This window comes from Indicator indicator, chromosome 33 (assembly GCF_027791375.1).
Source record: "Indicator indicator isolate 239-I01 chromosome 33, UM_Iind_1.1, whole genome shotgun sequence".
In the NCBI taxonomy this organism is placed as follows: Eukaryota; Metazoa; Chordata; class Aves; order Piciformes; family Indicatoridae; genus Indicator; species Indicator indicator.
In genome coordinates this window covers 2,198,423-2,223,988 of record NC_072042.1, presented here as the reverse complement: position 1 = coordinate 2,223,988, position 25,566 = coordinate 2,198,423, and the positions used below count along the sequence as shown (strand labels likewise).

The 25,566-nt window shown below is 55.3% G+C and overlaps 1 protein-coding gene across 1 annotated transcript in view; it reads left to right on the top strand.

Annotated features, from left to right (window-relative positions):
* The window catches only part of PTPRU (protein tyrosine phosphatase receptor type U), a 59,073-nt gene that overhangs the window by 12,639 nt on the left and 20,868 nt on the right, over positions 1–25,566 (top strand). The window contains exons 9-24 of the mRNA XM_054395180.1: positions 1,623–1,732; positions 2,528–2,729; positions 4,584–4,686; positions 5,252–5,525; positions 7,136–7,172; positions 7,841–7,979; positions 10,608–10,637; positions 12,531–12,688; positions 15,964–16,154; positions 17,969–18,041; positions 18,728–18,804; positions 19,599–19,616; positions 20,463–20,499; positions 20,839–20,936; positions 21,025–21,141; positions 22,582–22,736. Of these exons, the coding sequence (XP_054251155.1) occupies positions 1,623–1,732; positions 2,528–2,729; positions 4,584–4,686; positions 5,252–5,525; positions 7,136–7,172; positions 7,841–7,979; positions 10,608–10,637; positions 12,531–12,688; positions 15,964–16,154; positions 17,969–18,041; positions 18,728–18,804; positions 19,599–19,616; positions 20,463–20,499; positions 20,839–20,936; positions 21,025–21,141; positions 22,582–22,736 (1,819 nt within the window). The remainder of the gene's footprint in view (positions 1–1,622; positions 1,733–2,527; positions 2,730–4,583; positions 4,687–5,251; positions 5,526–7,135; positions 7,173–7,840; positions 7,980–10,607; positions 10,638–12,530; positions 12,689–15,963; positions 16,155–17,968; positions 18,042–18,727; positions 18,805–19,598; positions 19,617–20,462; positions 20,500–20,838; positions 20,937–21,024; positions 21,142–22,581; positions 22,737–25,566) is intronic.

Below are 25,566 nucleotides of genomic sequence, written 5' to 3'. Positions count from 1 at the left end.
AATCTACCTATTTCTAGTTTTGTCCCACTCCCCCTAGTCCTAGACCTGACACCCTAAAAAGTCCCTCCCCAGCTTTCCTGGAGGCCCTCTTCAGATACTGGAAGGCCACAATAAGGTCTCCTCAGAGCTTTCTCCTCGGAGTCCTGGCAGGGAGCTGCCTTGCCCCCCTCAAAATGATGACACTGGAACAGGTTGCCCAGGGAGGTTGTGGATGCCCCCTCTCTGGAGATGATAATTAATCTCTGATGCACTTTTCAGCATCAAGAAGCAGCAATTAAGGCAGAAAAATTGGATAATTGCAAAGGATCTGGTCAGCTCCAGAGCCCTGCATGGCCCCTGAGCAGAAGCCTGCCATCAAATCTTCCTGAGTGGGACCCACCCCCATTTGGCACCCACTGCAACATGCCACTCTGGTCTGTGCACTGGGCATTGCTCCTGGGTCCCAGGCTGGAAAAAGCACAACCTGCAGGGCTGGAGCAGAGCTTGGAGAGTTTTCAGATCCAGCTTTCATCTCTGAAGCCTGAATTGAGCATCCCCAGCCCTGAGCCTCCTGCCCTGGGGCAGGCAGCTTCTTGCTCCTAGTGCTTTGTTCTCCAGCTGTAACAGTTCCAGCTGTTCTCACTCTGCTGGGGCTGCTCCAGCTGTTTTCTTAGGCAACATTAATACAGCAGCTCCAGAAGTGGTTTTGCTGTGCTCTTTCCAGCTGCTCTCCCCTGTGCTGTGATCAACCAGGGCTTGTGGCTTCCCCTTGGATTGAACTTGGGGCTGGACACGGATTTGGTCTTGGGTGGGAGTAGGGATATGATCATGCCTCTGGATTGGGCACTGGTGAAGCCACACCTTGAATACTGGGTTCAGTTTTGGGTGCTGGAGTGTGTCCAGAGAAGGACAACAAAGCTGGTGGAGGGTCTGGAGAACAGGGCTGGTGAGGAGCAGCTGAGGGAACTAGGGGTGTTCAGCCTGGAGAAAAGGAGGCTGAGAGACTCATTGCTCTCTACAACTCTCTGGAAGGAAGTTGGAGTGAGGTGGGGATTGGCCTCTTTTCCCTGGTATCAGGTGACAGCATGAAAGGAAATGGTCTGAAATTGTGCCAGGAGAGGTTTAGGTTGGAGATTAGGAAAAATTTCTTTGCTGCAAGAGTGGTCAGGGATTGGAACAGGCTGCCAAGGGAGGTGGTGGAGTCACCATGCCTGGAGGTGTTGAAGAAACCTGTGGCCATGGCACTCTGGGACAGGGTTTAATGGCCACGGTGGTGTTAGGTTGATGATTTGACTTTGTGAAGGCTTTTCCAAGCAAAACACTCCTATGAATCCATGAATAGGCAATTGTTTTGTTCCGTCCCCTCGCTGGTGGGTGCAGGTGTGCTTGGCCAGTGGTGGTGCATGCTGTGCTCTCAGAAACTGGGGGGCACTTGTAGGCCCAGCAGCACAGCAGCAATATCATCAGCCTGGGAAGTGTCTTCCTGGGATGGTGTGCCGGAACTGGATGACCTGGTAGAGGGGACGTGGTGCCTTGGTCACCAGGGAGAGCTGCTGCAGCCACCTGGAGAGGGTTTTTGGAGGGTCTCTCCTTCTAGCTGGGTTTTATTGCCTCATCCAAGCATGTCCCCCTTCCTTCCCCAGTGCCTGGTGGCATTGCCTCTGAGTCCCTCACCTTCACCCCTCTGGAGGACATGATATTCCTGAAGTGGGAGGAGCCAGTGGAGCCCAACGGCCTCATCACACAGTACGAGGTACAGCCTGCTGTGGGGACAAGGGAGGGTCCCATTGGTACACTCTGCTTTGGGGACAAGGGAGGGTCCCATTGGTACACTGCTGTGGGGACAAGGGAGGGTCCCATTGGTACACTCTGCTTTGGGGACAAGGGAGGGTCCCATTGGTACACCCTGAGTGTGGGGACAAGGGAGGGTCCCATTGGTACACTGCTGTGGGGACAAGGGAGGGTCCCATTGGTACACCCTGAGTGTGGGGACAAGGGAGGGTCCCATTGGTACAGCCTGCTGTGGGGACAAGGGAGGGTCCCATTGGTACACCCTGAGTGTGGGGACAAGAGAGGGTCCCATTGGTACACCCTGAGTGTAGGGACAAGGGAGGACCTGTTGATACACTGCTGTGGGGACAAGGGAGGGTCCCATTGGTACAGCCTGCTGTGGGGACAAGGGAGGGTCCCATTGGTACACCCTGAGTGTGGGGACAAGGGAGGGTCCCATCAAGGGGGATGTAGAAGGGGGGATCTTGGGCAACTGCTAGCCTTGAGCCTTTTGTTTGGAGCATGGATCCAGCCTGTGTTCATCCCCCTGCTGGCAGGGTCTGCCCCTGCTGGGAGTCCTGATTTTGTGTCACCAGCGTCACCCAGCAATGGCTCTTCCAATGCCCTTCTGCTTTGATGCACCCCAGAACCCCATCTGCCTTCCGGGTTTCACCACCATCCTCTGCTCCGAATTCATCCCTTTAAGCCCTTCCTTGCCCAGCTGCAGGCTCTCTCCCCTCTCCCTGGCTGCTGGTGATGCTCTGCCCTGTCCCTGCAGATCAGCTACCAGAGCATCGAGTCCTCCGACCCGGCGGTCAACGTGCCCGGCCCGCGCCGCACCGTCTCCAAGCTGCGCAACGAGACCTACCACGTCTTCTCCAACCTCCACCCTGGCACCACCTACCTCTTCTCGGTCCGGGCCCGCACCGGCAAGGGCTTCGGCCAGACAGCCCTCACCGAGATCACCACCAACATCTCCGGTAGGTTCCTTCGGGCTTCCTGCTGGAGCTTCCCCACTGCGCAGCTCTGATGGCAGTGCTGGAGTCTCTGGTGCTTTCCTGTCGACTCTGGGGGCTGGATGCTGCTGCTGAAAGATGCTGGTCGTGGTGGCAGCTGTGCCATCAGACCTACCAAGTCCAGGAGGGGTCCCATCAGTGCACACTGCTGTGGGGACAAGGGAAGGCCCCATTGGTACACCCTGAGTATGGGGACAAGGGAGGATCCCATCAGTACACGCTGCTGTGGGAACAAGGGAAGGATCCCATCAGTACACGCTGCTGTGGGAACAAGGGAAGGATCCCATCAGTACACACTGCTGTGGGGACAAGGGAAGGATCCCATCAGTGCACACTGCTGTGGGAACAAGGGAAGGATCCCATCAGTACACACTGCTGTGGGGACAAGGGAAGGATCCCATCAGTACACACTGCTGTGGACAGGAGTCCCAGTACACATGCTGTGGGGACAAGGGAAGGATCCCATCAGTACACACTGCTGTGGGAACAAGGGAAGGATCCCATCAGTACACACTGCTGTGGGAACAAGGGAAGGATCCCATCAGTACACACTGCTGTGGGAACAAAGGAAGGATCCCATCAGTACACACTGCTGTGGGGACAAGGGAAGGATCCCATCAGTACACACTGCTGTGGGGACAAGGGAAGGATCCCATCAGTACACACTGCTGTGGGAACAAGGGAAGGATCCCATCAGTACACACCGCTGTGGGACAGGAGGATCCCATCAGTACACACTGCTGTGGGAACAAGGGAAGGATCCCATCAGTACACACTGCTGTGGGGACAAGGGAAGGATCCATCAGTACACATGCTGTGGGACAAGGAGGATCCATCAGTACACACTGCTGTGGGAACAAGGGAAGGATCCCGTCAGTACACACTGCTGTGGGAACAAGGGAAGGATCCCATCAGTACACACCGCTGTGGGGACAAGGGAGGGTCCTATTGGCACACTGCTGTGGAGACAAGGGAGGGTCCCATTGGTACACCCTGAGTGTGGGTCCCCAGCTGGCAGTCTGACCAGCCCAGCACATTGGGGTTGGTAATGAGCCTCCCTTCCAGCTGTCTGCTCTTGTCCATGGCTTTGCTGTTCGCCTCAGCAAATGGGCTGAGAGGAGCCCTGATGGGACAACTGAAATGGCAAAGTCTGACAAGCCAGAGCTCAGCAGCAGCTAGTGATGGCTTGGGAACGACAGGGACATGCCAGGCATGATTGGGATTCCCCACCTTGATCTCGGGGTGCTGCTGGACTGCTTAGGGAGTACTTCTGCCCTGGCCATGGCGCTCATGCTCATTGTGAGAGGCAATGTAGTGGTGCTGTCCCCAGGATGCATCTTGAGGCTGGATCGTTTGGGTCCTTCTGAGGCTGGATTCTGCTCTCATCTCCTCCCCTTGACCAGACTGGTGTTGATTGGTCAGGCACTAGAACAGGTTGCCCAGGGTGGTGGTGGAGTCGCTGTCCATGGAGGTGTTGGAGAAATGTGTGGCCATGGCACTTGGGGATGTGGTTTAATGGTCTTGGTGCTCTTAGGTTGAAGCTTGGACTTGGAGGTCTTTTCCAGCCAAAACAATTCTATGACTGCATGATTGTGTGCTACCCCTCCTCAGCACACACCCAGGGGTCCTCTTCCTTCTGTAACTCTAACACTTGTCCAAGACCTTGAGGGCTTTTGGTATTTGGAATGGTTCACAGGACACCGTTTGGTGATGCTTTGCTACAGGCAGGGCTGCTTGTGCCTCAGTTTCTCCCAGCAGAAAACGTGCAGCCCCAGGCAGATCCCCAGGGACCAGGACTCACCCCTGCTCCCTTTGCAGCTCCCACCTTCGACTACGGGGACATGCCCTCACCGCTGGGCGAGTCGGAGAGCACCATCACCGTGCTGCTGCGGCCCGCGCAGGGCAGAGGGGCTCCCATCAGGTATGCCTGGGTCAGACCCCTCCACAGGGCACAGGGCTCCCATCAGGTATGCCTGGGGCTGAGCAAGGAGCAGACCCCTCCACAGGGCAGAGGGCTCCCATCAGGTATGCCTGGGTCAGACCCCTCCACAGGGCAGAGGGGCTCCCATCAGGTATGCCTGGGGCTGAGCAAGGAGCAGACCCCTCCACAGGGCACAGGGCTCCCATCAGGTATGCCTGGGGCTGGGGGAGGAGCAGACCCCTCCACAGGGCAGAGGGGCTCCCATCAGGTATGCCTGGGGCTGGGGGAGGAGCAGACCCCTCCACAGGGCAGAGGGGCTCCCATCAGGTATGCCTGGGTCAGACCCCTCCACAGGGCAGAGGGGCTCCCATCAGGTATGCCTGGGGCTGGGGGAGGAGCAGACCCCTCCACAGGGCAGAGGGGCTCCCATCAGGGACACTGGGGCCAAGTGAGCAGCTGACCCTTCCCAGCTAGGGGGACACAGCATGGATGGTGGGGGTCAAGCACCCAGGGAAGGGCAGGAGCATCCTTTTTCTAAAGCTCACCTGTGCCTGGCCCTCACCAGCACCTACCAGGTGATTGTGGAAGAGGAGCGGCCCCGGAGGCTGAAGCGGGAGCTGCCTGGCCAGGAGTGCTTCCCGGTGCCGCTCACCTTCGACGACGCCGTCTCCCGGGGCTCCGTCCACTACTTTGGGGCTGAGCTGCCTGCCAGCAGCCTCACCGAGGCCAAACCCTTCACTGTGGGGGACAACCAGACCTACAGTGGCTACTGGAACCCACCTCTGGAGCCCAAGAAGGCCTATCTCATCTACTTCCAAGCCATGAGCAACCTCAAGGGGGTGAGTAGCTGTGGGACCCTGCTCCATCCGCTGGAGGGGTGCCTGGGGTCCATGTTTGGATCAGGCTGGAGCCAGCTGGGGTCTGGGGTGGGGGTGAGAAAAAATGGCAGAAGCCCTTCTCTTGGGCTCCATCCTGGGCTCACACCCAGTGTCCTGCCTCAGAGTAGCTGGTGCTTCAGGCCACCCTTACCTGGGATCACCAGTGTGTGTCCCCAGTCCTCCCAGCACCCCTGGACTGTGCCTGTCCCCTTGCTGGTTCTGGGGATGGAGGAGCCCAGCATTCACCACTCACTATGGTACTGGCCAGGACTCTAACCATCACCAGTGCTGGGGAGACCACCTTCCTGGGGCTGGTGCTGGGGTGGAAAAGGACCATTTGGGCACAAGAGCTGTCTGTGTGTTACTGGGAGCTGCGGCTGCCACAGAAGCTGCTGCAGGGAAGCTGCTGAGTTCCTGGGCTGTCCTCTCCTTGCCTGCTGCTGTCTATTCTGGTGAACTGAGATGAGTGGCAGGACCACCAGGATCCCCTGAGGATGCTTTTCAGCTTCACCTGCTCCAACAGCTCCCATCCCACCCTGGGCAGGATGAGCTGTGAAGGTGAAGCAGCAGGACTGCTGCAGCATGCTCATCCTGCAGAGCTCCATCTTTCCGGAAGGGTGCTGGGTTGTGAATCAGTTTCTCAGCTCCAGGATGGTTCACACCTCACTGAGTTGTGATTAGAGCCCAGAGGGACAGGGAGGAGCTGGACTCTGGCCTCGCTTGGGTGCTGCTGGATGGTGGTTTGAGGCTGGTTTAGAGGCTTCCTGCTGGGAGGCAATGGATTTGTGCTGGCTGCTGTCAGACATTGCAAGCAAGCTGGATGGTGGTTGTGCCAGATGGAGCGAGAAGCACAAGAAGCAAGAGCTGGTGACCTCGGGGAGAGCAGTGCTGGAGCTGGTTCTGCCCTGGGCAGGTCTCTGGCCAAGGGTGGCTGAAGCAGCATTGCCAGCCCTGGTGTCCTGAGAGGCTGGAGGATGCTGAGGGAAGAAGGCAATCCAGCCAGAGCAGTGTTTTTTTTTTTTTTGCAACTGAAGTTGGATGCATGGAAAAATCAAGATTTTAGCTGAACCCATCCCTAAAAATGTGGATCCTTTAAACTGTTGGAGACCTGAGCTGGAAGGTCTTGTAGCAGCCTTGGCAGGATGCACAGAGCATTGGAACTGGGGCTTGAAAACTTGGACTGATGAAAAACAACCTCATGAAGCTCTGAAGGATGACCTGGAAGTGTTTTAGCTGTAGCTGGTGACACAGTGGTGACCTGCAGCTCTGCTGTGTGTCCTGGCTTCTTCCTTTGATGATCTTCAGCTTTACCATTTCCTCTGTGTCAGGACCCTTGGCTTAACCTAGTGGATGTTGGTTTTGGGCATGCTGGGGACAGCTCCTTCAGCAGCATCTCTTGGTGTGTGTGTCCCCAGGAACTCTTTTGGCTCAGCAGCACAAATCACGTACCAACTCCTTCCATTTGGGGGTCAAAGCATCAATGGAGCAGCCTTGGGTCCACCCAGCCTCTCTGGGAGTGGGGAGCACTGGGATGCTCCTCCCACACTGATCCTCCTTTTTTTCCTCCGTAGGAAACTCGGCTGAACTGTGTCCGGATTGCTCGCAAAGGTGAGTCCTCCAGATCCCAGCTGGAGTGATCCCAAACAGGCTGTGGATCCCAGCCTGCAGCCACTCTGGTGTTCAGGGTAATGCTGGGGGGGTCTTGTTACCAGTGCTGGTGGTGGCTGGGATGTGCTTAATGTTTTCATAGAATCATAGGATTGCCTGGTTGGAAAAGATCTTAAGATCATTGACTCCAACCATAACCAGCCCCTTCCAAGCTCTTTGTTCTCACTGTCCTTGACATCTGGGTATGGTGCTCAAGGACAGGATGTAGTAGTGGCCTTGGTAGGGTTAGGTAATGGTTGGGTTTGATGGTCTTAGAGGTCTTTTCTGACCATGGTGGTTCTGTGATTCTGTATTTCTCATGGTTGAGTTTTTCCTCTTCCTACTGTTACTGTGGGGGTGGTGGGAGTGGGAGGCTGGAGTTGGTGGTGCTGGGGGCTGAATCCAGGGATGGACAAGGTTAGGCTGGGCATGATGAAGGGTGGCACAAAGGGAACATCATACCTCATGAGAGCTGAGAAAGAGACTTGCCCATGGTCATGGCATGGCACTGCAGAGCCCTGTAACACCTCAGTGAAATAAAGGGTCCAAGGAGCATCCCATGGGACAAATCCCAGTGTTTTCCTGGAGCTGTGTGTTGATCCTTCCTGCCTCTCCTTGTCCCCTGGCAGCTGCCTGCAAAGAGACCAAACGTCCCTTGGAGGTTTCCCAGCACTCGGAGGAGATGGGCCTGATCCTGGGCATCTGTGCTGGAGGGCTGATTGTCCTGATCATCCTCCTGGGAGCCATCATCATCGTCATTCGGAAAGGGTAAGGAGAGCTGCCCTGGGGGCTGGTGCCTGCCTCTGGGCCCTCCTCTCAGCTCAGCACTTCTCCACCACCCCAGTGCTAAGTGGGAGTTGCTGGTGCTGAGAGTGCTGTGCTGGGCAGGCTCCAAACCCTCCCTTGAGCTGTGCCTCCCTGCGCTCCTGCATCGCCCCCAGGCACGGTGCCTTCCTCCTCCAGTGACTCCAGGCATGGTCAGGAGGCTCTGTGGATGCTGGGGTCCAAGGAGCAAAGTCCAAGGGCTGTCCCTTTGCCCTTGGGGCTCTGGAGCTTTGTGCTACTGTCCATCTCCCCTGTAGTTTTCAATCCTTTGCCTCTTCCTGCTGCTTCCTGGCTTTGTGCTGCTCTGTCAATACTTCATTGATGGAAGTGCTTCTGACCAGGACCTCAGAGGGGCCCTGGGCTGGTGCTGAGTCTGATTGTCCCCATCCTGTGAGCTTTCCCTCAGCTGGTGGACCTTGGGGTGTGCAGCCCTGCACCCCTCCAGCTCAAAATTACGCAAATCAGCTTGATCAGCCCTGAGATGTTGTCTCTGGGTCTCCCTGCTGCCTTGGATCCAGCCCTGTGAACGTTGCTGTCTGGGGTCTGCTCGTGCTGGTAGCTGCTGTTGGGGTGGGTTAGGGATGGGGCTGTGTGAGTTCCATTGCATCCTGCCAGCATTCCTGCAGACAGGGAGGAGGGAAAGGCATTTTTGCTCTGATGAGCCCTGCTGAGATGGCAAGGAGGGAGCAGAGCCCTGGGAATGCTCAATTCTGGGGTGATGGCCAGGAAACAATTTCCATCCATGGCTCTTGCCTGGAATATGGTGCAGTGTGTCCTGCTGAAATACCTGGGTAGTCCAGCTCTTGTCCTGGATGGGGCAGGGGGCTGCTGGTGGCTGCCCACCTTGGGGTGCAGGTGCTCAGACTGTCCTGCCTCATCCTGGGCTTGTTTAATTGGGGAACCACCAGTGACATGTGAGGGATCCCTGGCTGAGAGCCTCCAGCTGGCTCTATGTGGGAGGCTGAAATTTGGGTGCACACTGGAGGGGAGGTTTTCCCAGGGCTGACAGTCTCTGGGGAACCCCCAGACTGCTCTCCCACCCTCTGCTTGCTGGTGTAGCTGCAGCCATGGCCATCAGGATGAGCTTTCACTCAGGCAGCTCAGTGGGGTGGGAGGGAGGAGGGTGAGGGCTTTTTGGGACACTCATCCCCAGGAGCACTGGGGATGCGGCTGCTGCTTTTCAGTTGGGCTCAGTGCCCTGGAAAGCTGCTTCTTACACGGGGCTGGAGGCTGTGCTGAGCTGAGCTGGGGGGGCTGTTAGAGCAGGGGAGGAAGGGCAGCCATTAAAGGCCTTCCCCGTGCAGGGCTCAGGGTGATGGGAGGAAGGAACGTGAATAGCTGGAGGGAGAGAAAAATAGCAGGGCACAGCCTCAGCCTCCTGTAAATCTGCAGAGCTCTTGATGGCTCCGTTCAGCCTGAAAGGATTCTTTGCTGCTTAACACTGAGGAGTGAGGCTGGAGGATCCCTGTGAGGGCTCTGGGACTGGCTCCTGGCTCCCTGCCTGCTGCTGCCCAGCTGTGTGGCATCAGATCCGTCCCTGACTTGCTGTGGCCCTGGGCAGCCTGATCGAGTTGGAGGTGTCCCTGCTGTCTGCAGGGGGCTTGGACAAGAGGACCTTTGAGAGTCCCTTCCAACCCTGTGCAGTCTGTGAATCTGGTGGGGCAAGGACCTGCAGTCCTGGTGTGTTTTCAGAGTGCTGGTGTGGATGGGAAGCCACCAGTGTGGCTGCTCCATTCCCACTGCCAGTGCTGTGGGGCAGGAGGAAGAGCAGCTTGGCTTCAGCATCCCAGGGTGATCCTGCTGAAGGGCAAACCAGAGGTACAAATCAGAACCTGGTGTCAAGGGCCCTGAATGTGGGGCTGTTGGGAAGCTGGGAAGAGCTCATAAATCTCCTCCAGAGCACTTTGCTGTTGGAAAAACACTGATGTGGTGGAGTGGAAATGCAGCAGCAGAATGTGCTCACCTCTAAGAGATGTCCTCACCCCATTTTCCACACTGGGATTGCCTGGCCCCTAAGCAGCTCCCTCCATTTTGGCCACATTGGCTGTTCAGGCTTAAAAAATGTGGAATAACCTCTTGGATGAGGGTACCATGGACAATGGAGGGTACCCTACAAGCTGGTGCTTGGGCTCTGCTGCTGGGACACTAACTCCTGCCTGGAATCAACAACCTCCAGATGTAAACAAGGAACCAGGTTTCCTTCTGGTGCATTTAATTTCCTGCAGCTGAGCCTACCCCCTAAGCAGCTCCCTCAATTTTGGCCACATTTGCTGTTCAGACTTCAAATTGTGGAATAACCTCTTGGATGTGGGTACCATGGACACCCCACCACCTATGTTGGGGGGGACCCTGTGAGCTTGGGCACCCTGTGGGCAGCTCTACCGCTGGGACACCAGCTCCTGCCTGGAATAAACAACCTCCAGATGCAAACAAGGAACCAGGTTTCCTTCTGGTGCATTTAATTTTCCAGCAGCTGAGTTACCCCTAACACCCCCCTTCCCCCCCTCCCTGTGCTGGAGAAAAGCTGCTTATGCAATTTTTTGCTGTTCTCTTTGTTTGCACGCTTGCCAGGAGGAACTACTATTCTTATTCCTATTACCCGTAAGTAATTGTCATTCTCTGTCTCCTTCACCCTTCCTCCCCTCGCCCTGCTGCTCCACCAAGTCCTTTTCTCTGCTGCTGAGTACATTTTAAGGGCTTCTTTGGCTCGGGGATAATAACACTGCTGAGAGACTTAAAGGAAAAGGGTCTGTGACTCCGGGATGAATTCTGGATTTTGGCAGCATCTTGCAGTGTCCTGGCCCCACTGAGATGCTGACATAGGCTCAGATCGTCTCCTCTTCAGCCTTCCTCTGGTTTAATCCCTGCTCAGGCTTCTGGGATGCTGCCTCAAAAACAAATCAGTCAGGGATTTTCTTTTTTTTTTTGTCTAAATGTCTCGAATTTAGGGTATGAGGTTCTGTTCCAGCGAGAGCTGCTGGGCTTTCCCTGCATCTTCATTAGGTGCCTGGTGGGGAAGAAGCCCACCCTAGGTGCAGAGGGGAAAATAAGCCTCCCTGGGGGGTGCTGAACACATGTCAGTCAGGGGTCCAGCCTGTGCTTTGGGATGGATTTGGCTCCCAGGCATGGGTTTAGAATCGTGGAATGGTTTGGGTCGGAAGAGACCTTTAAAAGGCATCCAGTCCAACCTCCCTGCAGTCAGCAGAGACATTGCAACTAGAGCAGGTTGCTCAGAGCCCCAGCCAGCCTCACTTGGGATGGTTCCATGGACAGGGCACCTCCCACCTCTCTGGGCAACCTGGGACAGTCTCTCATCACCCTCAGTGTCAAAGGTTTCTTCTTTCTGTCCAGTCTGAATCTTACTCTTTTGGTTCACACCATCCTCCCTTGTCCTGTAACAGGCCCTGCTCAAAAGCCTGTCCTCAGCTTTCTGATCAGTCCCTTTAAGCACTGGAAGGCCACCAGAAGGTCTCCTTGGAGCCCTTCTCTTCTCCCGGCCAAACAACCCCAACTTTCTTGACCTGTCCTCACAGCAGAGGGCTTCCAGCCCTCCCATCATTGCTGTGGCCACTGGACCTGCTCAAATGGACAATGAATCTGGTGAAGGGTCTGGAGAGCAAGTCTGATGAGTAACTGAGGGACCTGGGGTTGTTCAGCCTGGACAAAAAGAGGCTGAGGGGAGACCTTCTGGCTCTCTACAACTCCCTGAAAGGAAGTTGGAGCCACGTGGGGGTTGGTCTCCTCCTAAGGAACAAGGGACAGGATGAGAGGAAGCAGTATAAAGTTTCCCCAGGGGAGGTTTGGGTTGGACATGAGGAACAATTTCTTCCCCAAAAGGGTTGGTCAGCCCTGGCCCAGGCTGCCCAAGGCAGTGGTGGAATCCTCCATCCCTGGAGGGGTTTCAGAACTGTGGAGATGTGGTGCAGAGGGCCATGGTTTAGTGATGACCTGGCAGAGCTGAGTTAAGTCTTGGACTAAATGATCTCAAAGGTCTTTTCCAACTTAAAGAATTCTATGATTCCAACAAGTCCTTGTCTTTCTTCTGCTTCTTGTACTGGTGCTGTGCAGCACAGTGATGCATGGGGTGTGTTGGAGGGTCCATGTTGCAGTGAGGAGGGGTGGGGTGACAGGTGGGTAGTGCCTGAAGGAAAGGGACTAGGGGAGAGCTGGGGCTGCCCTCTGTTGTGCCAGCTGGGCAGAGCCTCCACTTGCCCAAGGAGCACTCCTGAATGTCCCTGGGCATTTTGGGGAGGGAACAGTGAGGACAAGCAGCTGGAGCTGCTGCAGCCAGCAAAGGATGATCTCTGTGGGGCTGTGACTGACTTGGGGCACCAGAAAACCAAAGCTCAATGATCACTGGCAGAAACAATCCAACCTGCCCCCCCTGGAACTATCCCAGCCCGGTAGCTCTGGGGGACAGTTCTCACATCACCATCAGGCCAGCCTTGCTTATGTCTGCTTCTTCCTCTTCTTCCCCTTTGCACCCCCCTGCAGGAAGCCTGTCAACATGACCAAAGCAACCATTAACTACCGCCAGGAGAAGACTCACATGATGAGTGCCATCGACAGGAGCTTCACCGACCAGAGCACGCTGCAGGAGGACGAGCGCCTGGGGCTGTCCTTCATGGACACCCACAACTACAGCAACCGTGGTAAGGCTGGGCAGCCATGGCATCCAACCCTCCCACCCCCCCCAAAGCCCTTAATATCCCAGAAACAGCTGAAATGCTTCTCCAAGGCTCAGGTGTTACAGCTGTCTTAGCCTGGTGTGTGTGTGGCATGTGGCAGGGGTTTCCCTGTCCTGCCTGAAATTGATCTCCTGGGTGTCTGTGGTACCTCTATTGTCATCCAGGCTTTGCTGAAGGAGAAACACTTGTGGAGGCTTGAGCTGGGTCTTTGCACCTTGGCACTCAGTGCAGAGATCTGAGCCTCTGCCTGGGTGAGTTGAGGCCATTTCTGGCCTCAAACGTTGTATGCAGTGACCTGAAGCTGCTGGAGCCCCAACTCTTCCTTATGCTGAGCTTGTGGCATGATAAGTTGAGGCCATTTGTGGGTTTAAATGTTGTCTGCAGCCCCTTGGAGCTGCTTGAACCCCCAACTCCTCCTTATGCTGAGCTTGTGGCTTGATGAGTTGAGGCCATTTGTGGGCTCAAACGTTGGCTACAGTCCCCCTGAAGCTGCTGGAACCCCAACTCTTCCCTGTGCTGACCTTGTGGCATGATGAGGTGAGGCCATTTGTGGGTTCAAATGTTGTCTGCAGCCCCTTGAAGCTGCTGAAACCCCAACTCTTCCCTATGCTGAGCTTGTGGTGTGATGAGTTGAGGCCATTTGTGGGCTCAAACGTTGTCTGCATCTCCCGAAGCTGCTGGAACCCCAACTCCTCCCTGTGCTGAGGTTGGGAGCTTTGCACAGGGCTTCACCCAGCACACAGCTGCTGGAACCCCAACTCCTCCCTGTGCTGAGGTTGGGAGCTTTGCACAGGGCTTCACCCAGCACACACAGCTGCTGGAACCCCAACTCCTCCCTGTTCTGAGGTTGGGAGCTTTGCACAGGGCTTCACCCAGCACACACAGCTGCTGGAACCCCAACTTCTACCTGTGCTGAGGTTGGCAGCTTTGCACAGGGCTTCACCCAGCACACACAGCTGCTGGAACCCCAACTCCTCCCTGTTCTGAGGTTGGGAGCTTTGCACAGGGCTTCACCCAGCACACACAGCTGCTGGAACCCCAACTCCTCCCTGTTCTGAGGTTGGGAGCTTTGCACAGGGCTTCACCCAGCACACACAGCTGCTGGAACCCCAACTCCTCCCTGTTCTGAGGTTGGGAGCTTTGCACAGGGCTTCACCCAGCACACACAGCTGCTGGAACCCCAACTCCTCCCTGTTCTGAGGTTGGGAGCTTTGCACAGGGCTTCACCCAGCACACACAGCTGCTGGAACCCCAACTCCTCCCTGTTCTGAGGTTGGGAGCTTTGCACAGGGCTTCACCCAGCACACCAGTACGGTCAGCTCTGCACCTTGACCTTGCAATGCAAATTTCTGAGCTTGTGGCTGGATGAGTCGAGGCCATTTGTGGGCTCAAACATTGCCTGCATCTCCCTGAAGCTGCTGGGACCCCAGCTCCTCCCTGTGCTGGGGCTGGCAGCGTTGCCCTGGGCTTCCCCCAGCACTTCAGCAGGGCTCAGCTCTGCGGTGCTGTGCACGGCCCTGGGCTCCCAGGGGTTAAAGCGGCAGGGTGTTGACACGGGAAGGAGCCTGATAATTTAACACCCACTGGAGCACGCATGGCTGCGCTGATTTAGTTGTAGAATAACTGGCTGGATGCCCCAGTTTCCACCATATGCTAATAACATCTGCTACAGTAGCTCCAAGATGCTGCTTCCACACGGCTCGGCCCCACCGGCTGCCGGATTAATGTGCTCCCCGGCATTGTCTCGTGGATAATAGAAGCCTAGAGGGCAAACTTCTCCTCCTCGTAATACAGCCAGCCAGGGGGATTATTTTTTGGTTAATGTCCTTGAAAGGCTCAAAGCCTGGTGGGTCTCTGAGTGGGATGAGCTGGAGCTGCTGCTGCTCCTCAGTTTCTTTAGGGAGAAGCAGGCTGAGGGGCTGGATCCTGCTCCCACTCTCTTGTTTGTGCTGCGCCTGGATGCTCCTCAGAGGAGGTGCTGGCTGGAGGAGGAGGTGTAGCTGGTGAAGGGCCTGGAGAACAGGGCTGGTGAGCAGCAGCTGAGGAACCTGGGGTTGTTCAGCCTGGAGAAGAGGAGGCTGAGGGGAGACCTCCTGGTTCTCTACACCTTCCTGAAAGGAGGTTGGAGTCAGATGGGGGTTGGTCTCTTCTCCAAAGAAACAAGCGACAGGACAAGAGGAGATGGCCTCAGTTGCACCAGGGAAGGTTTAGGTTTCCCAGGAGGAACTATTTCTTTCCCAAAAAGGGTTGTCGAGTCCTGGCCCAGGCTGCCCAGGGCAGTGGTGGAGTCCCCATCCCTGGAAAGTTATCAAAACCATGGAGATGTGGTGCTGAGGGCTGTGGATTAGTGGTGACCTGGCAGTGCTGGGTTCATGGTTGGACTGGGTGATCTTAAAGGTCTCTTCAACCCAAGTAGGTCTATGATTCTCTGTGGGGAGCTTGGGCTCTGCCATAGCTGGGGACAACCTCGGCTGTGGCCACCCCCTGCCTGTAAGTGTTGTTAATTAGCAAAGATAAATGAATGAGCTGCTCCATCCCTGCCTGGGAGCTGCCCCCCTCCATCCTTCTCATGGAAGCCTGGGTGGTTCCTCAGCGTGTGGCTGAGGAGCTGTTGGCACCTTGCAAACACCTGCAATTAATTCTCATTAAAGGCAGGGGTCAATGTGCCTGTCAGCCATGCCATGGGGCACAGTGTCACCCCCCCCAGGCTGTCCCCTTGGTTCAGCCATGTGTTGGCAGCCTGGAGGGGAGATGTTTCTGGATGCAGAGGTTGGAGCATCATCTCCTTGGGGACTGTGATGCCTGATGGAGACCCTGCTCTGTGCACTCAAGTTGTACCCACTTTGCAGGGGCAGCCAGGAGGGGCAGGCAGGGGTTGAGGGGCTGCTCTAAGCCTGGCAGCTTGGTGAGCAAGGTGACAGAGGTGGTGTTTGGAAGGGCTGTTAAGGGAAACAGCATCCAGGATGCACCATCTTGCAAAGCTGCTTCCCAGCAGCGTGGGGACAGCATTCCAGGCTGGATGCTGCAGGATCCTGCATGGCTTGGCAGCAGCAGAGAGCATCAGGTGTTGTGCAAACCCAGACGGCAGGATCACACAGAATCCTGGAATCCCAGCTTGGCTGGGGGGTGAAAGGGACCTCAGGGGGTCATCCAGTCTCACCCCACTGCTAAAGCAGGGGCACCCAGAGGTGAGGGCTTTGCCTCTCTACCTGTGCCTGGTTCTCCCTCCTGTTCTGCAGGTGACCAGCGCAGCAGTGTGGTCAATGAGTCCAGCAGCCTGCTGGGGGGGTCCCCTCGCCGCCAGTGTGGCCGCAAAGGGTCCCCATACCACACCGGGCAGCTCCACCCTGCCGTGCGTGTGGCTGATCTGCTCCAGCACATCAACCAGATGAAGACAGCAGAAGGCTATGGCTTCAAGCAGGAGTATGAGGTGAGTGCTGGTGTCTTGGGGGAGGATGGGAGGTGGGATGGACATGGTGGCATGGGTTGAACCCAGTGCAAGGAGAAAATGCTCCAGTCTCAATTTCCCCTTTTCCAGCTCAAAGCCATTGCCTCTTGGCCTGTCACTACAAGCCCTTGTCAGAAGTCCCTTCCTGATAGATAGGATGTATTAGACTGGAGATTAGGAAGAAATTCTCTACAGTGAAGGTGATGAGACACTGGAACAGGCTGCCCGGGGAGGTTATGATGCCCCCTTCCTGGAGTTATTCAAGGCCAGGTTGGATGAGACCTTGAGCATCCTGAGCTGGTGGGAGGTGTCCCTGTGCATGGCAAGGAGGATTGCAACTGGCTGATCTTTAAGGTCCCTTCCAGCCCAACCCATTCTAGGATTCCATGGTGATTCCAGGGGGAGGAGGGAAGTCCCTTCCAAGAGCTGTTGGCTGCATCATGCCCATGCCAGCTGGCTGAGCCTGGCGTGTTTGTCATGGAGCTGTTCCTCGGTGCCCCGCAGCCGCAGCGCACCCAGCAGGGTTGATTTCTCCACTCCTCAGTGTCCCCTAGGTCTGGCACCTGAAATTTCCCTACTGAAATCCCTCTTTAGTGCTTTCCTTGTTTCAAGTGCAGGAGCTTTTATGTTGTTGGGGTTTTTTTGTTGCACCACCCCCGCCCCTCTTTCCTGTATTGGCCAACCCAGGGCTTTGCTCTAATCATTAGTGCTCCTTGAAAAGCTGCTGTATGTTCTTGGAACTAGTCATTTGAAAGCACTCAGATATTACAGGAGGGGAGAAAACATATAATTTCCTTCCACTTTCCTCCTCTTATGCCAATCTGGGAATGTTGCTGTTATTACACACAAACCTATTCTGTGCTGGGGAGAGAAAGGGACTGGGGAGGTTCAGGAAAAGACTCACAACCTACCCTGGAAAAAATAAAAAATAAAAATCAGCCTAAGCAGGCTGTAATTTGTTGGCAAATGGAGCGTTTTATGGATGGAGCAGAAGCATGGAGCTGGTACAGCGTGCTGTGGAGGTGGAGCTAGGGCTGCAGGACCCAGGTTTTGGGTTTGGGGGGATCACCCTGCCTGCCCTGCTTCCCAGGGAGGTTGTGGAGCTGGGAACACAAACCCCACAGTCCTGCCCTCAGCTCGTGATGGGCATCCTTAACATGAGCCTACAATGGTTGCTTGCAGGCCAGAAGGCAGCTGTGTGCTGGGCTGCATCAGAAGCAGTGAGAGCAGCAGGGTGAGGGAGGTGAATCTGCCCCTCTGCTCGGCTCTGGCGAGACCCCACCTGCAGCACTGCCTCCAGTTCTGGTGGCCTCAGCTCTAAAAGGACATGAAACTGTTGGAGCAGCTCCAAAGGAGGCTACTAAGATGGTCAGAGGGCTGGAGCCTCCCTTGTGGGGACAGGCTGGGAGAGTTGGGGCTGTTCAGCCTGGAGAAGAAAAGGCTCCAGGGAGACCTTAGAGCAGCCTTCCCATACAAGAAAGCCAGGAAGGAACTTTTTAAAAGGGCTTCTAGCAATAGGATGAGAGGCAGTGGCTTTGAGCTGGAAGAGGGGAGATTGAGACTGGAGATTAGGAAGAGATTCTTTAGAGTGAGGGTGGGGAGACACTGGAACAGGTTGCCCAGGGAGGTTGTGATGCCTCTTCCCTGGAGGTGTTCAAGGCCAGGTTGGATGAGGCCTTGAGCAAGCTGGGCTAGTGGGAGGTGTCCCTGCCCATGGCAGGGGTTTGAACTGAATGATCTTAAAGGTCCCTTCCAACCCAAACCATTCTCTGGATCTCTGAATCCTTTCCTCACAGAGTTTCTTTGAAGGCTGGGATGCTTCGAAGAAAAAAGACAAGACCAAAGGACGACAGGATCATGTGTCCACATGTGAGTGACTTCAGCAAAGGCTTAGACACCCTGAGCACCCTTCCAAAAGGCTTTGGGTTTTTTTTTTTTTTGGTAGGTGTGTGGTCCATGGCAATGGATAAACTGCTTGGGTTGGTTGGTCAAGGGCAGCAGAAAGATCCTTGCTGGATGCAAGGTTCCCAGCCTCAGAGCTCCTGTTGGTCATCATACACCTGAACAAATAGGAGGGCTGGAGCTGGGTATCTCTTGAGGATGGAACATCTTGGGGTGATGATCAAATCACCATCATGATATTCTGGGTGGTTCTGGAAGGCCCCAGATAACCTGGAACATGTTTTCTTGTATAGACTTAGAAGAAACTGCAGCTTGGGAGCTGCACCTTGAGAGCTTCTGGTGTGGACATGCAGGATGAGTTTGTAGGGCAGGAGATTAGGGAAGGGCTTGAGCCCAGCAGAGAGAGGATGCTCCCCACCAGCTCCCTCCACAGTCAGGGCTGCTTTGCTCCCTGCTGCATCTCCAGTGATGTTCTCGTAGGGATGGAGACACCATCTTTGGAAAGACCTCCACCAGCTTCTGTTTGTTGCTCCTGAATGTGTCCCACCAGCCTTCATTTTGAGGATTGCTGGTGCAAAGCAGAGCCCTGGGGCACCCTGTCCTCGTGCTCACCCCTCTGGGTGCTGATGGTCCCTTCTCTGTTTGCTCTCCAGACGACCGTCACCGCGTGAAGCTGCACCCGCTGCTGGGCGACCCCAACTCAGACTACATCAATGCCAACTACATCGATGTGAGTGGGGACAGTGCCTGTCTCCGGGGGGGGGGAAGGGGGCTGGGCTGGGCCAGGACCTTCCTCTGCACCCTCTGGTTTGTCAGGGTCTGTCCCTGAAGAACCAGCAGCATTTGGAGGAGCTGAGACAGCCCAGGATAGGCTGAAGTGTGCAACCCTGAGATACTCCATGAAGAACCCTGCCTGGTTTATGTTCAGCAGCAATTTGTTTGCTCTCTCTCCCTTCTCTGCCCTGCTCTGCTGTCTGCCTCCTTTCTCCTTCCCTTTTTCATCTTCTCTCCTTGCCTGTGGTTGTGGCCATGGATCTCCCTCCTCCCTGGGTGAAGGATGCAGAGGTTGAGGGGCCAAAGGGATTCACAGTGGGATCCCCTTGCCCTAGTTTGGGCATGTGAGTCTGGGTAGAGCTCAGCCCTGGTGTCCTCTGAGGGTGATGTTCCCCAGGAGCCATGTGCCCTGTCACCTCCAGCAATGGTGAGACCAGGGGAAGAGCAGAAAGGCTCCACTGGACACAGGGTTTCAGCATCTCCTGGAAGCAGCAGCAAGTCCCACTCTTCCCTGCTTTCCAGAGGATGTCACCTGGCGGTGGTGGCCTGATGCCACCATGATGGCTTCCCTGTGCCTGCGAAGCATCCCCATGCCTGTCCCCTGTCCCCATGTGTCTCTTCTCCCCTGTGGCTCTCCATGACTCACTTTGGGGCTGGGCCTGCCCTAACCTGTCTCTTGAGCTGTGCCTCACTAATGTCTCTGTCTCTGATCTTTTTCTCTCACACCTGTGTCCTAATGGCATCGTTAAGATTCGGATTAACCGAGAAGTAAGTAGATGGGTCCCAGCTCCTCCCTTCTCTCTCCTCCTGTCTCCTCCCAGGCACTGACCTGGGCAGCCTGCTGTGAAATAGCATCAGGGAGAGGCAGGCTGGGAAAATGTGTGGATGAACTTGGATATCGCCCAGGGAAGGGGACAGTGAGGTCTCCATGACACATCCTCCTCAGGGTGATGGAGAGCAGGGCCCACGTGGTCAGAAGAGGTTGAATTCAACCCACAAAAGTTCCCCTCTAAAGGACCTGCAGTGGATGGAGAAGCCATCATCACCTCCATGTGTGTGCTGGGGTTGAACTCTGCTGGACCCATGGCCAAGTGGTGGGACACAGGTCCCTTTTCCCTTTGGCAGAGCTCTTTGGGCTGACACATCCCTGTTCAGAGTTGGGAATGGCCCCAGTAAGCAGCTGGGATGAAGGAGGGAAGCAGTGCCATCATTCAGCACCATCTGGCTGCTGCAGGGTGGGATGGCATTAACGAGATCTTACTGTGCTTGGCTGTGATGCTGGTGGCAGCAGCAGGAGCTGGGGTCAAGCTGGTGGACCCCAGCATGCCTGCAAGGTGCTGCTGGGGTTTTGGGGATGAGAACAGGTATGAGAGTTGGGTGTTATGTGAGCATCTCAGGGGAGGTGCACCCTCCCAGGACAGGACCCACCAGTTGCAGAGTGGTTCCTGAGCCTTCTTCTCTTTCTGCACTGGTGGGTAGTGCTGTGCCAGTGGCCAGGATCTGGCCCAGTGGCCAGGAGGAGTTGCCACCAGCTGGGTGACTGGGCTCTGCCCTAGCTCTTGGGTGTCCCTGTGTCCCCCTAATTTGGGACTTACGTCTTTGCTTCTCTTGCAGGGCTACCACAGGTCCAACCACTTTATAGCCACACAAGGTGAGTTGCTCCTTCCTCCTCTCTCTGCCCTCTGTGCCAGTGGTCCAGCAGCTCCTGTCTGAGCAGTGGGGTTTCATTCCTGGTGGAATTTAACCTTTTATGGGCAAGAAAGGGAGGGAATGGGACCATTCAGGGCCAGATGGGGTGGCAGCAATGCTGACCACCTCCCACCCCTCCTGGGAACTGCAAACTCTGGGGGCAAAAAAGGTGTTCAAATGCTGTGGGGGTGTTGCTGCCACAGAGGCACGAGGGGCAATGAAGTGGCATTGTGGTGCTGCTGTGGCCAAGCTCCACCAGAGCTGCCCATCCACTCTTGGTGACCTTTCCTCCATCCCCCAGGGCCCAAGCAGGAGATGGTCTACGACTTCTGGCGCATGGTGTGGCAGGAGCACTGCTCCAGCATTGTGATGATCACCAAGCTGGTGGAGGTGGGCCGGGTAAGGACTCTGCTCCATCCTTCTCCTTCTGCGCTCTGGTTCTACCAGAAGGCTACTCCACAGGGCCAAACCCATCCTTTCCTTGCAGGTGAAATGCTCCAAGTACTGGCCAGATGACTCTGAGATGTATGGGGACATCAAGATCACCCTGGTGAATTCGGAGACGCTGGCCGAGTACGCCGTGCGCACCTTCGCTCTCGAGAGGGTAGGGTCCTGTTCCTGCTCACACCTGCTGCCTGACCCTGCCCTGGCAGGCACAGAGCCCCCCCCACACCTTGGGATCTCACCATCAGACCCCCCTAACCATGGCTAGATTGGCATTTACCAGTCCCCTGTTTATTTGCCTCACCGTGGGGCTTTCATTCTTGGTTGAGGTGCAGCTTCTGAACCCAGAGGATGCTCCCTTGGCCTCTTCCCTGGCTCTGTGTCCTCAGGGTTGGGCCCAGTTTGGTTTCTGCAGTGAGTGAGTGTTTGATTTCCATGTCAGCACCACATCACTGTGCCAGGGATGAAGGGTCCTTCTTGTCCTCTGGGTCAGAGCATGGGTTGTGTGGCCATTACCCTCCAGAGTGGTACCTGGGAAGGGAAATGGTGCTTTTTGCCCCTTAATCTATAGAATCCCTGCATGGTGGGGGTCAAGAGGGACCTCTGGAGATGATCTAGACCAACCCTGCTTCTTGAGCAAGACCACCCACAGCAGGTTGCTCAGGATCACAATGCCCAGGAAGGTTCGGAATCTCTCCGGAGAAGGAGGCTCCACAACCTCTCTGGGCAGCCTGCTCCAGGGCTCCACCACCCTCAAAGTAAAGAATTTTCTCCTTAAGTTCAAGTGCAAGCTCCTGGATGCCAGTTTCTGGCCATTGCCCCTTGTTCTATCACTGGGCAGCACTGAGAAGAGCTCTGCCTCATCATCATGACCCCTACCCTTCAGATGTTTATGTGCATTGAGAAGATCCTCTCAGGAATGTGAAGTCACTGTCTAGTTTTAGGGCAGGTAGCAAAGATGCTCATGGAATGAGGCCTGCAGCTGCTTCCACCTCCTCCTCTTCAGCTGTTTTTTAACCCTCTTGCAGCCAAGCATGAAGGAGCTGTAGGGCTGCTGGAGCAGCAAACCACTGTGTGGTTCACCTCTCCTATGAGGACAGACTGAGAGAGTTGGGGTTGTTCAGTCTGGAGAAGAGAAGGCTCTGAGGAGACCTTCTTGTGGCCTTCCAGTATCTGAAGGGGGCTACAAGAAAGCTGGGGAGGGACTTTTGAGGGTGTCAGGGAGTGATAGGACTGGGGGGAATGGAAAAAAAACTAGAAATGGGGAGATTCAGATGGGATGTTTGGAAGAAATTCTTCCCCATGAGGGAGGTGAGAGACTGGCACAGGTTGCCCAGGGAGGTGGTGGAAGCCTCATCCCTGGAGGTTTTTGCAGCCAGGCTGGATGTGGCTCTGAGCAACCTGCTGTAGTGTGAGGTGTCCCTGCCCAGGGGAGGAGGGGGGTTGGAGCTGGCTGATCCTTGAGGTCCCTTCCAACCCTGACAGTTCTGTGATTCTATGATCTGAGCTGGCAGAATGATGGATAACCAAGAAAATGAGATGGTTTGGGTGGCTTTGGCCGCCTTGTGCATCCTGACTCCATCTGCACCTTCCCTTGCAGCGGGGCTACTCAGCCCGGCATGAGGTGAAGCAGTTCCACTTCATGTCGTGGCCTGAGCACGGAGTCCCCTACCACGCCACGGGGCTGCTGGCCTTCATCCGCAGGGTCAAGGCGTCCACGCCGCCCGACGCCGGCCCCATCGTCATCCACTGCAGGTGTGTGCCTGGGGAGGGGTGTGGGTGACCCTGGTGGGTGTCTCAGGTGGGTGCTCAGCCTCTGAGTGCTTGTGGTGGCTCTGAACAGGAGCCAGCAGTGTGGCTAAGAAGGCCAAGGGCATCCTGGCCTGCATCAGCAATAGTGTGGCCAGCAGGAGCAGGGAAGTCATCCTGCCCTGTGCTCAGCTCTGGTTAGACCACACCTTGAGTCCTGTGCCCAGTTCTGGGCTCCTCAGTTCAAGAAAGATGTTGAGATGCTGGAAGGTGTCCAGAGAAGGGCAACGAGGCTGGGGAGGGGTCTGGAGCACAGCCCTGTGAGGAGAGGCTGAGGGAGCTGGGGGTGTTTAGCCTGGAGAAGAGGAGGCTCAGGGGAGACCTCATTGCTGTCTACAACTACCTGAAGGGAAGTTGTAGCCAGGTGGGGGTTGAGCTCTTCTCCCAGGCAACCAGCACCAGAACAAGAGGACACAGTCTCAAGCTGTGCCAGGGGAGGTTTGGGCTGGATGTTAGGAAGACTTTCTTCACAGAAAGAGAGATTGGCCACTGGAATGTGCTGCCCAGGGAGGTGGTGGAGTCACCATCCCTGGAAATGATTAATAAAAGACTGAATGAGGCACTCAGTGCCATGGTTTATTTGATTAGATGGTGTTGGGTGATAGGTTGGACTTGATGATCTCTGAGGTCTTTTCCAACCTGCTTAATTCTGTGAATCTGTGATTCTGGGTTAAAAATTCCCCCCACCCCACATTAAATTTGCCAGACTAGCTCAGTTGGAAGCAAATGAAAGCTGTATTTACAAGCAAAACTGCAATCCCACATGGAATGCAATGGATATGTACAAAATAGACAAGATTTACAACATTTTACAGGTATTTGCAGTTTATAAACAGCACAAGAACCCCCCCTGGAGAAAAACCAGGGGAGCTGCTAAGAGCTTCCCCTTCCCTGCTCCCCTTCTTACCTTGCTGTACATGGGACAAGAGAAAGGGCAGAGAATTGTTTGCTAGCACTTAGCCAAAACCAAGAACACAGCCAAGGTCAGCAAAGAGCCAGCAGGAGCAGCAGCCAGGGTGAGGAAGCTGAAAAGAGAGAGCAAGATAGTTTTATGCAAGATATCTGTCCATTGGGATTATTTAGATCTTATCATTGTTTTCCTTTTTACATCCAATGGTGATTTATTTACCTTCTACCCCTTCCTGTTCAAGATCTGTGGAAAACTTTCAAGGTATAGCCTGAAACTACCACAGTGCTGCACAAAGCTCTGGGTGGTGCAGAAAGCTCCAGGTTAAAATACTCAGCATGCTAAAATACTCAGCAGGGAAATGTGTAAGTTGGGTTTAACGAGGACAGGCTGAGGCTGGTGGCAAGGGGTTGGATGTCCCTCTGTGGTGGTATCTGGCTTACCACTGGGCTGGGGACTGCAGGGCTGGAGGGGCTGTGGGTGGTCCAGGCTGACAAGCAGCACATTTGGGAGATGCCCCAGCACCTGTTACTGATGTCACAGCACTGTCCCCATGGGTGAGGTGACATGGCAAGGACAGGCAGCTCAACTGCTGCTGATGGCAAGATCAGGATGTTTGGTCTGGCCAAAGGAGGAGGGCGGGAGGGGGTAGCAGGACATTCACAGTGCTGTCCCCAGAAGGCTCAGCCACAGGGACACCAGAGCTGGGAGGTGACTGGTGGCACGTCGGGGTGGGAGCAGTGACTTTCTGTCCCCTGAGCAGACCTCCCCACACCGTGGGTTATTGGTTCTTCCTCCACTGGGCAAACAAGGAGGAGCTGATGAGTGGGAGGGAGTTACTTGATTTGATTTGTCCCTGTCAATTGCCTCATCAGTATTCATTCAGTGAGGCAGTCAGGGTGATTAGTGCCCACAGCCTGTAATCACCCATAATCACCAGCACTGATTCACCAGCCCCAGAAATGAGCTTTTCCCTGGGAAAGACTTGGGAGGAAAGGAGCAGGGGGAGGGTTCTGTTCCTGATGTGTTGCGGGGGGTCTTTGACTGTGAGTCCAACCACACCAGGATTTGGGCTATCTGTCTGGATCAGGTTCTAGAGCACAAGGCTTGTGAGGAGCAGCTGAGGGGATTGGGATTGTTTAGTGTGGAGAAGAGGAGGCTGAGGGGAGACCTTCTGGCTCTCTACAACTACCTGAAAGGAGGTTGGAGTGGGGTGGGGGTTGATCTTTTCTTCCTAGTAACAAGTGGTAAGACAAGAGGAAACAGCCTCAAGCTGCACCAGGGAAGGTTTAGGTCGTTGGGAAAAATATCTTTCTTGCAAGGGTGGTCAGGGATTGGAACAGGCTGCCCAGGGAGGTGGTGGAGTCACCATCCTTGGAGGTGTTCAAGAAACCTGTGGACATGGCACTTTGGGACAAGGTTTAGTGGCCATGGTGGTGTTGGGTTGATGGTTGGACTTGATGATCTTAGAGGTCTTTTCCAACCTCAATGATTCTGTGATTCTTCTATTCTGTCTGGCTCCAGGCATCCTGCTAGGCACAACCTTGACCCCAGGGTCTGGAGCTGTTTGGAGCCCCTCTGCACTGGAGATATCTCATTGTGCTCTCAGGGCTTGATGCTGAGCATCTTCCTCTTCTTTTTTGGGGTGGGATCCCAGAGGACTGTCAGCACTCAGATGGTGTGGCTGCTGGTTTTGTTGCAGAAAGGAGGTGTTTTGGTGTCTTGAAGCACAAATGAACCTAGGCATGGGTGCCCAACATCCCACCTGCAGCCTGACCACCATGCAGCCCCTGGGCTGATGGTGGGGAGAGTGGTTTAAGGCAAAACCAGGCTCTGGTTACAGAGGTGTGTGAGGTCCTGTCAGCCCTG